General features: G+C 43.2%; 2 protein-coding genes across 2 annotated transcripts; one reads left to right on the top strand and one right to left on the bottom strand.

Annotated features, from left to right (window-relative positions):
* Window positions 1-2,657: 2,657 nt before the first annotated feature.
* LOC112080964 (ATP synthase subunit gamma, mitochondrial) lies at window positions 2,658-6,868 on the bottom strand. Its single transcript, XM_024146910.2, has 8 exons — window positions 6,761-6,868; window positions 6,135-6,169; window positions 5,795-5,926; window positions 5,171-5,378; window positions 4,894-5,037; window positions 4,636-4,700; window positions 3,513-3,668; window positions 2,658-3,217 (listed from the first exon to the last, which is right to left on the bottom strand). The coding sequence occupies exons 1-8, from the start codon at window positions 6,799-6,801 to the stop codon at window positions 2,988-2,990; spliced, it is 1,011 nt and encodes a 336-aa protein (XP_024002678.2). The 5' UTR covers window positions 6,802-6,868; the 3' UTR covers window positions 2,658-2,987.
* Window positions 6,869-6,922: 54 nt separating this feature from the next.
* On the top strand, window positions 6,923-10,439 carry LOC112080963 (DNA/RNA-binding protein KIN17). The gene is made up of 9 exons (XM_024146909.2): window positions 6,923-7,146; window positions 7,431-7,525; window positions 7,700-7,743; window positions 7,887-8,009; window positions 8,106-8,290; window positions 9,622-9,670; window positions 9,786-9,843; window positions 9,967-10,084; window positions 10,196-10,439. The coding sequence occupies exons 1-9, from the start codon at window positions 7,033-7,035 to the stop codon at window positions 10,325-10,327; spliced, it is 918 nt and encodes a 305-aa protein (XP_024002677.2). The 5' UTR covers window positions 6,923-7,032; the 3' UTR covers window positions 10,328-10,439.
* Window positions 10,440-11,230: the final 791 nt, after the last annotated feature.

The raw sequence follows: 11,230 nt of genomic DNA, 5'->3' as shown, positions 1-11,230 counted from the left end.
GGAGGCAGGGCATGAAAGGGATAACGAATCCAGTTGTTTGTGTCATCCGTTTCGGGAAAGTACCTGCGTAATTGCGCACCCAATTGGCAGCAAGAGCCTCTCAGTGGATGCTGCAGTGTACCCAAGTGGGTCGGTAGTAACTGCTTGCACGCGCATTACCACTTCCTGTCATGGCTTTTGCGCCATTAGCATAGATACCAACATATCTTGACCACCAAAGTCCATATTGATGTCACAAAGCTGTCCAGTACTTTAAAAATATCCTCTCCTGTTGTCCTGGTTTCCAGTGGTTTGCAGAAGAGGATGTCTTCCTTAATTGCCTCCCCCCCCCATAAACGTCATGGACAAATACTAGAAGCTGTGCCAGGCCCGCCACATCTGTTGACTCATCCAGCTGTAACGCATAGAATTCACTGGCTTGTATGCGAAGCATTAATTGTTTCAAAACATCTCCTGCCATGTCGCTGATGCATCGTGAAACAGTGTCGTTTGATGAAGGCATTGTCTGTATAGTTTTTTGGGCCTTTTCCCCCAGCCATATCGGCGGCAGCAGAATAGTATGGGGCTTGCCTATCCTAGCCACTCGGTAGCTCACCATAGACGCTTCTAGCCCCTTCTCATTAATGGTATCTGTTGCTTTTATACATGTCTTAAATCTCGCTCAAAAAACTCCCATGGCTTATTTTTCAAATGGGCAAATTTTGTCTCTAAATGTCTGCGCATGGGTGAAGGTTTCATCGAGTTGAGATAGTACTTTTGCACATATAACACACTGTGGTTGAGGAAAGGCACTACTCCCAATAAAAGTGAACCACAAATCAATGTAGTTATCATATTTGCGCCTCTTCGATGGTCCCACATCCGTCTGTTGTTCGGTGCTTTCCCGGGTAAGGGGGCAGTAGCTCTTCAGCTGCATCAGATTCACAACTGTCAGTGTCCATGCTATCTGGGCTAAGAACAAATGTAGAATTACTGATGCTAGCATTGGATGTGCTCGTGGAAGCAGAACAACTTGTGTCGTCAACAGGTGCAGGTGTAGTACTGCTGGTAGTAGCAGTACAACCAGTAGAGCTGGTATGTGTCTCTATGGATGCGACCTTACTTTATTTATCAATTTTCGAGCAAATGGAATGAGCAGCATCATAGCGAAATTCCTGRGAGAGTAACGGTTAATGTAATTGGATGTTAATTGTTTGACATTGTGTTATTTCACTGAAGACTAGATGGTTTAATTTTAGGCAGTGAAACGAGGCTACTTAAGCGAGAGATAAAAATAAAATCTCACCCAAATGTATAAATGGACTGTTTGAAATGAGGGGGAAAAAAAGAGTAAAATGTTTTTATTTGAAATGTATTTTGCGTACCCCAGTTCGGGAATACCTGCCATAGACTATAGCCTATATTTGGAAGTGCATTTCCATTGTTCAGGCAGAAGGAAAACAAAACCTCAATGTAAAATTGTAGCCTAGGTTTATGTTCAAACATCTCAACACATCTTTTTCATGGTCACAAGTAGGATTTATTGTGAGTAGAACTAGGAGGACATCTGAAGGGGACATGTTTCTCTGTAAGAGGTTTATTTTTTCCCCCATATTTTTTTACAAATAGAAGCACAAATGTTCATAAACTCTCGACGACAGCCGGTTGAAGTACTTAGAAGCATGTATGCCAGAACCACTGGCGATGGATGGCAGGAGGACCTCGTCCATTTATCTGAAACCACAGAGAACAAACACGCATTCAGATAAACGGGATGAAATCAAAACATCCAACCAAAATATCACAGTAAATGTGAGGGAATAACAGGCTTTCTAACCTGCTTTTAACAAAACACAGGATACATGATCTCACACACTAGGCCCTAGAGCAGACATGGGCAAACTACGGCCCGCGGGCCACATACGGCCCGTTAGGCTTTTTAATCCGGCCCGCCGAACTTGTCCAAATTATATGGAAGTGCGTCTTTTAATTAAGAGCAATGCGCATTTACGCACAGCAGCGGTACAGTAGCTTTATTAACACGCCGCACATCGCTCTTAATTTAAATTTTCAGCTGCAGGTAGGATATTTAATACAGCCTATGTCTGTGTGCTTGGCAACGATACACGTGTACTGTTTGCGCGTGAAGGCGAGGGCGTCCGTGGCGAGTTTGTAGAGCGCGCGGTCAGGACAATCCATCCATGATTTTGCGGAGTTTAACACAAGAGATATTATTGAGCTTGAGTATTTCGTTGGTAATATATGTTTTGAATGTTGAAAGTGATTCCATTTTTCAATAAATGTTGATTTCTTTAACTTTGCACCTTCGATTGAAACTTATTAAAAACAGACGCAATCTTGATAAATCACAGTGCGTATGTTATTTTAATCTATTTACATTTCCTCATCCCGGTATCTGCGAAATAGTATGTAAATGCCATATCTTGCATATTCCTTGAGACAAATTATTAACTGATAAGGGCTATTTTTCACATTTGAAAGACAGTTAATAAATTGGGTTGTAGTGTTCTTACTGTGCTATGAGGTTTGCACACACTACATTTAATGCTTTAGTATATCCGGCCCAAACACTCCCTCCAAATGCTCCTGGCCCGGCCCCTCTGTCAAATTTTAGAACCCATTGTGGCCCGCGAGTCAAAAAGTTTGCCCACCCCTGCCCTAGAGGGAGCAATTCTATCTTAGACTACAGTGGATGCTTTCCGCATAGGCCTGGACTAAAAAGCACTAGCAGTCTCCTTTGAGCATAGCACGTTTTTCTTCTTCCTTTCTGTGTCCAGTGAGTGTATCCTAGGGGCTGTTACCTACGATCACATGATTTACGTCCTGATACCAACATGAGGGGTTGGAGTGGAGTAATAAGGTGACAAAATAATGGTTAGTGAACAAACTTAAAAAAGAACTCTAAATGTTTAATGACAAACAATGGGTGTGCTCATGCAAGGAGTCAAGTTGGGGATATTTTCAAAGATGTAGGTAACTAATCAAGGTTAAGAATGAGTGGGGTTGTTTTGTGTGTGGGAAAAAAACATTACTGAGGGACAGATCAAACACCAAGGGAGAGAGAGTGAAACAGAGAGAGAGCGAGATGGCAGAAAGAAGCTGACATCGTGAACGTACTCACAGGCAGCAGCTCCAGAGATGATCTCAATGAGCTCCTTGGTGATGACAGCCTGCCTGGTACGGTTGAAGGTGAGGGTCAGCTTGTCAATCATCTCAGCTGGAGGGGAGAGAACAGAGCCAGGGTTGATATGAATCAGAGAACAAAGCCATCAAAGTGCAGGCACACAGACCTGGCAACCAGATTAGCTGATATTGTAATATCAATGGCAACCCTAGAAGCATTACACTAGGTCAATCAAGCAGTAAAGGGAGACTGAGGAAGATAATCACAAAGGACTACAGCTACTGTGTGTGCTATGAGGCAGGCAGGAAGACTACAACTTAAAAGACAAGTGAGGAAGATGAGCAATAAGCCAGTTGTTATAGAGGCTGGAGAGGAGGAAGATGCTCACAGGCGTTCTTGCTGGCGCTGTCCATAGCGGTCATCCTGGCACTCTGCTCGCTGGTTGTGGACTCCTTCATGCCAAAGTAGATAATGTTGACCAGGGCAAACTCCTGGTAGTTCCTCAGCACGTCAGCATCAATGTCATCATAGATGCCCATGTTCTCTGTTACAGAAGTGGAAAAAGAAGACGTATGATATCAGTCGGCCATTTTGTGGGGCATACATCTTAAAGCAGTCGGTCGATTTTTATCCCCCTAGTCGATTGACGCACCGGTGCGTCAACCTAATTAACCAAAAACAACCCCATCAAAATCTGTCAGTTTAAGTTGGAGATATGTTTTTTTTGCATTGGATGCAAATCTCAATCCACCGCATCCGCCGATGTAGCACTTCCACATTTGCAGTGAAAGGTGGCAGATCATGAGACATCCCGAAAATTGTTATTCTCGTGAAAACGTCTGTAGCGTCCAAACGGTTTGGCCTACAAAACTATTATGAGCACTCTGGAAAGGGGACTCTCACAAACACAATAGCGTCTTCGTTTTCCTCAACCCCCCCCCACAAATGTCAGGACACTCACGTGAAGTCAGTACTGTCGATGTGCCAACTTCTGTTTGGTAGCGTCTGAACCGTTTGGGCAACAAACTAATAGGACCCCGACTGCTGAAAGGAGATTCTCACGAACACGAGGGTGTTCTCCGTTTTGCTCTATGACCCCCACAAGTGTCATGGGACTCATCTGAAGGTAACCGGTACTAGTTTAAAAAACTAATGGAAGTATATAGCTAGTTTTGTGCCTACCCCCCCAAAAACATACTTTTTTTTTCTTTTTTTTCCTAGATTTAGGTCAGATACTTCAAAACCTTGTTGCTTATGATTTCTTTTTGGACTGCCCTTTTTGCCATGTATGAATGTGTTATTCAATGCATTTCCTTGGGCTTTAATAGTCAAGGCCAAAATCTATATTATTTGTATATATTATTTTGAAACCTAAAGGGGTCTTAACATTTTAAATCAAATAGCTAAATGATCCATAGTATGACCATCTTAAAACAATTCCATTTGTCAGCTTAGCACCCGACGACTTAGATTAAAGAATTAAAGCGACCTTCAAACCAATGGTGTTGTACCTGAACTAGCAACAGTATCAATGGAGAAGATGGGCTTCTCATCAGTCTTGTAGGAGATCACAGACCTGAATGGGGGAAAATAACATCCATTCAAGACTTGTTCTGATAATTGGCTATGTACTTTCAAGGATAAGGATGGGACTAAACTGTTTGAATGGGAAGATTCACGTCAAGTAATCTCCTTATAGTGGCTCAACTAAGAAACCGTTGGAGGAGACAAGACACTGAAATGTGGCTGTGGAAGGAGTCCATCCATACCTGAATCTGTTGTATATTACAGCACCCTGGTCAAACTCATAGCCCATGTTGAGCAGCTCMGTGGCGACGATGGAAGCYTCYGTAAAGGTGGGGGGCTTGCGGCCCACCTCTTTGCAGCTGAGCAGCAGGTAATTGCCATGTGTCCTGGGTTGCGAGGAGGGAGGGAACACTGTTGTCATGGTAATAAACTAAATTCCAAAGGAAACCACTAGAGTGGACCTGTTGCTGTGGGCATCATACAGTAAAGTGGCTGTATMTCTTGATTATCATTCTGTACCTCTGCAGGATGTTCCTCAGCTTGTCCCCCACATTGACWACCATCACCTCCTTGCCCTCGCCGGTGAGGTTTGCAATCTTGGCCTTGATGGCCTTGGCCACGTTGGAATGGACGGCGCCACAGAGACCACGGTCAGACGACACACCGATCAGGAGGTGCTTGTTGGCCACTCCCTCTGGGGCCTTGATCTCAGCCTTCTCGTACAGGGCTGMGGGACAGACAGGCAAGAGAAGAGGGACCATCAACAGGTTTGTTGAATGCCATTGGCAAACACCACAAAAACATTTCCAATAAATGTGTGTGAAACGACCGTGACAGTACAGGGATAGTATTCAAGAAGTGCCTCAGTACCAGGGCTAATTTAGGATCAGGTCCCCTCTATCCATGTAATCTTATTCATTATGATATAAAAGGCTAAACTGATCCTAGATCAGCACTCCTACTCCAAGACTATGAATACAGGCCCTGACCTACCCCTGCCTTCTCACTATGGTCCTAATAGAGGACCATAATAACAGACAGTGATGAACTTCACATAGAAACCATCCATTCCCTTAGACTTTAGTGTGTGGGATTATAGAGATAGAGAGATAGAGAGAACATGCAGAGTGAGCAATGACATACCCACAGCACCATTTCCATAGACGCGGGCGGGCTTCAGCTGCCTCTCAGCGCGGGCATACTTAGCAGCGGCCACCATCTTCATGGACTTGGTGATCTTTTGGATGTTCTTGATGGACTTCAAACGGATGGTGACTAGAATGGGAAAGATGGATGCCACTGACTGACTAAACATTTGAGATTCAATAATATTGAGACACACAACTACAATATCATCATGATTCAAAAGTTTCACTTGAGCTTCCTCTTTAAAGTCTTATGCACAAGGGTGAATTTTATGTAACACAAGGGTGAATTTTATGTAACACAGAGTAGTTAAAGAGATGGCAAGATAAATACTTACTGTCCTTCAAGGTAACCATGTTCCTGACCTGCCCACTACAAAACAAATAGAATTAGCTAGGTAAATTAGAAACATTATCATTGCAAGTTCGCAACATAACGTGGACATCCTCAATTCAGGGATTATAAACCATTTGCCTCCCAATACAAATACCTAGCTACCTATAAGCGAATGAATGTTGTTTGTACAACTATACTAGCAATCAGTTAGTTAACGTTATACTAGAGTCCATGTCACCAGATAACAGTTAGCATGTTAGGTTTATCCAGATAATGTATGCCAACTTAGTGGGAGGGACAGTGAATTTGACAAGAACTGAACGCTGTCCTGAAAACATCTGGCATCGTACGAATTACTAAAAGGACCATTTAATCAACGTTAGTTAGTTGTCACACACTTCAATGACATGGTTAGCAAGCTAATGTCAGTTTAGCCTCCGTCCGGCTGAACCTGACCATTCACTCTGCACCACACACCATCTGCGGCCTGCGGGTTAGCGCGCCCTTGCAATGTTTTACATGGCTCGTCAACGCATACGGCGTACATATTTGTCATATATGTGTACGACAGCACTATGCTCAAAATCCTGTTGTGAAATATACGTAATTTTGCTAATAAAACGTTACCATTGTGGGAGGAACACCAACGCGCTGGTCCTGGCGAACATAATTACTTCGATGAAGGTCAGACTCGCAGGACTGCGCAAGCGCAAGTAAATGGCAAGATGTGGACGAAAAAACAAACCTCGCGTTACTTCAAAGTACACGTAAATTGATGACGAAATACACACAGAAGCGGCAGATTTTTAGGAGGAAGGAGAAGAGCATAATAACAGTGGAACGTGTTCGAGGATTATTTCGAATTTAAATAATTTATATGTAGACGATTATTATTTGACATGGGGAAAGAGGGMTTTCTAAGCCCAAAGGCGATCGGGAATAGGATCAAAGCAAAAGGTCTTCAAAAATTGCGATGGTATTGTCAAATGTGCCAGAAACAATGTCGAGACGAGGTAAGAAAGATTGCTAACTTAGCTAAGTTAGCTATCTAACGTTATATAGCGTAACGTTTGGAATATTTGCTAGTAGGTGCAAGCCAAATGTTGCAAGCGTCCTAAACGACCAACTCGTTGGMACAGAATGTAAATTAACCATGTAAYTTAGCGAGCTAGATAGACTGTATTGTCCTCAGGAAAGTAACGATCAGGGATGTCAGAAGTTAGGTTCTACACARTAACGGTAACGCCCGGGACAAGAGCCAGTTTAGGTTGAACTAGCTTTCCCTTTCTGCCCATAGAATGGCTTCAAATGCCACTGCATGTCCGAGTCCCACCAGAGACAGCTGCTGCTGGCCTCGGAGGACCCCAACAAGATCATGGACAACTTCTCACAGTGAGTCAATCTGCATTTACTTAGGTCTGGCTGTTGGTATGTCGTTTTCTATAACACTGTCTCCCCCAAAAATMTTAAATTACATGTCAATAATGGTGTGATGATGAGTCAGGGGAGGTGTTCCACCAGTGGACTTATTTGCATTCTCCTCTCTCCACTCTTCCTCTCACCAAGGGAGTTCAAGAATGACTTTATTGAGCTGATCAGAAGACGCTTTGGTAATATTTGATTTCTTCTGAAACTATATATTATATGTGCATGCAATATTACACTAGCTACTTATAAAGAGACTGTAAGACAAACCTCAACCTGACTGAATATCTCTCTCTCTCTCTCTCAATCTCTCTCTCTCCCCCTCCAGGAACCAAGCGAGTGCAAAACAACATTGTCTATAACGAGTACATCAATGACAGAGAGCATGTCCATATGAACTCCACCCAGTGGGAGACTCTCACTGAATTCACCAAGTGGCTGGGGAAAGAGGGTACTGTCACGCTCATACCCCTTAGAACAGAAGTTATGTGTGTTTGTCTGTGTCTGTCTGATCCCTGACATTGCTGTGTCTGATGACTTCTCCCAGGTTTCTGTAAGGTGGACGAGACGCCCAAAGGCTGGTACATCCAGTACATCGACCGCGACCCAGAGACCATCCGGAGGCAGGAGGAGCTGGAGAGGAAGAAGAAGCAGGACCTTGATGACCAGGAGCGCAGTGCCAAGTTCATAGAGGAGCAGGTCCGCCGAGGCCAAGGGGGCAGGGAGCCAGAGGTGAGAGAGTACCACTACTGCCCTCCTCTGACTAGGAGGTCATATTACACTCTGTCTGCTGAACAGGGACTGGCCAAGGGTTCTGTTTACTAGGGATGTAATGATACACTGATACGCATCGGCACCCGSTACAAATGTTTAAGATACAGTGCATCATAAAATCTATTTAAAATTATACAAACCCCCAGTTCACTAACGTTTTTCCAAAAAGACCTCTAATCTTTTGTGACTGAATTTGTGTGTCCTTTCCTCCAGTAGCCTATGCATGTCAATTCATAAGACAGTCATTGATCTCCAAGTCAGATAACGGAGCGGCAGGTAGCCTAGTGGTTAGAGCGTTGGGCCAGTAACSGAAAGGTTGCTAGATCGAATCCCCAAGCTGACAAGGWCGTTCTGCCCCTGAACAAGGCAGAACAAGGCACTGTTCCTAGGCCGTCATTGTAAATAAGAATGTGTTCTTAACTGACTTGCCTAGTCAAATAAAGGTTAAATTAAACAAATAACAACTGCGCACAGAGCAGCTCGCACCCACGAGAGCCTATCCCTGATCTAATATTCGTATATCTGTGCGGCACAAGCAGCATTCAAATGCTTGTAAAATGGCTTTTGCAATGCCGAATCTTAGGCTTTATTAGTTGGGTGACAAACAATATAATTTGTTGAGTCATTGTTACCAAATGCACTGTAGAAAATTGTTTTACTGMAGTTGTATAGGCTACCGGAGTGGACACAACTCTCATCTTTCTGATTACACATCTAACTTCCGATTGGGGCTTTTCGATTGCCAGGTTRACCTTAAGAAATAGTTTTGGTGGTTTTGCTTTAAACAATCAGTGCTTTTTTTTTTTTTTTTACATGAACAGGTTAAAGTTGTAATTTCATAAACATTTTGCAAGCCGCAATGTAGGCCTGTGGTCGAAGCYGGAGAAGAGCAGCTCACCTGTGTAAAGTTTCAAACGTTCACAACCATTCAATTTTGAGACGGGGGGTGAAATCCAAAGCTGCGTTATATTAATTTGCTATTTCAGCTCATTTCTAAAGATAAATATTGACATTTTACGAGCAAAAAAAAAGACAAATTAATAAGTAGGTGAATGAGATTTCAAAAGTGTGGGGACAAAAAGCATAAATTCCTCTCCTAATCAGATAGTGGTAGATGCTCAGTCTGCCCTCTGGCTCAGCTCAGGCGCCTACACACACCATACATCATTCTCACGCACACACAGCTCAGAGATGTAATCTCCGACAGAATTCACATCCCTACTGTTCAGCAAAGATACTGTTTACCTATGACATGTCATGGAATCAAAACAATCTCCCTCTTTTTTCAGGAAGCACCGGTTTTCACTGAGTTGAAACGAGAAAGTGAAGAAGAGAAAAGTATGTTTTTATTTTTTATATAGATAGCTCATGATGCATTTGGTCAGAAATTATGCTGATTACACCGTTATGCCCGCTCTTCTCTCACTGGTTATATTTCTGATTTATATTTCAGTTACCTTCAATCTGGCCAAGGGCTCCTGTTCCTCTGCGGATGGCCCATCTAAAGCCAGGTACAGTAATCTGAAGCTCAGTAAGAATGACTCACCATCATCAATGGCAATGCAAAAGTAAAATGACTGTGGGGATTTCACTCTTTCACTCAGATTAACACTGTGTCTACCTCTTCCCCTTAGTGTGGCCCTGGGTCCCAGTGCCCTGAAGGCAGCAGGTTCAGGGAAAAGGAAAGATGCGCCCTCCACCTCAGAAGCCAAAGAGAAGAAGAAGAAGTCAGCCCTGGGTGAGATCATGGAGGTACGGTAGTGTTTCCAGTTCTCCCTCTCAGATCTGACTTGATGCACTGTCAAGTTAACTCTGTGTTTAACACGTGCGCATGTAACCCTTTGTGAACTGCGTTATGTTCAGATGGAGGAGCAGAAGAAGAGGTCTGTGAGAGCGGACCACTGGCTGCACCCCGGCATCGTAATCAAAGTTGTTACCAAGAGACTGGGGGAGAAGTACCACAAGAAGAAAGGAGTTGTCAAGGTAACACATTAGTTTCACACATGAATGATCATATACAAGGTGGGTGATTGGGCCAGTTTTGTGTTCTAAGTAGCTTATAAAAGGTTTATAGTCAATAGAAGAATATCATACAGTTGACGTCGGAAGTTTACGTACACCTTAGCCAAATACATTTAAACTCKGTTTTTCACAATTCCTGACATTTAATCGTCATAAAAATTCCCTGTCTTAGGTCAGTTAGGATCACCACTTTATTTTAAGAATGTGAAATGTCAGAATAATAGTAGAGAGAATGATTTCTTTCAGCTTTTATTTCTTTCATCACATTCCCAGTGGGTCAGAAGTTTACATACACTCCATTAGTGTTTGGTAGCATTGCCTTTAAATTGTTTAACTTGGATCAAACGTTTCGCGTGCGCGTAGCCCTTCCACAAGCTTCCCACAATAAGTTGGGTGAATTTTGGCCCATTCCTCCTGACAGAGCTGCTGTAACTGAGTCAGTTTGTCGGCCTCCTTGCTCGCACACGCTTTTTCAGTTCTGCCCAAAATTTCTATAGGATTGAGGTCAGGGCTTTGTGATGGTCACTCCAATACCTTGACTTTGTTGTCCTTAAGCTATTTTGCCACAACTTTGGAAGTATGCTTGGGGCATTGTCCATTTGGAAGACCCATTTGCATCCAAGCTTTAGCTTCCTGACTGATGTCTTGAGATGTTGCTTCAATATATCCACAAATTTTAATACCTCATGATGCCATCTATTTTGTGAAGCGCACCAGTTCCTCCTGCAGCAAGCACCCCCACAACATGATGCTGCCACCCCCGTGCTTTCATGGTTTGGATGGTGTTCTTCGGCTTGCAAGCCTCACCCTTTTTCTTCCAAACATATGATGGTCATTATGGCCAAACAGTTCTATTTTGTTTCATCAGACATCGTG

The sequence above is a fragment of the Salvelinus sp. IW2-2015 genome, unplaced genomic scaffold (genome assembly GCF_002910315.2).
Source record: "Salvelinus sp. IW2-2015 unplaced genomic scaffold, ASM291031v2 Un_scaffold16616, whole genome shotgun sequence".
NCBI classification, from domain to species: Eukaryota; Metazoa; Chordata; class Actinopteri; order Salmoniformes; family Salmonidae; genus Salvelinus; species Salvelinus sp. IW2-2015.
The sequence above is the reverse complement of the archived record's forward strand: the minus strand, read 5'-3'. Positions and strand labels throughout refer to the sequence as shown.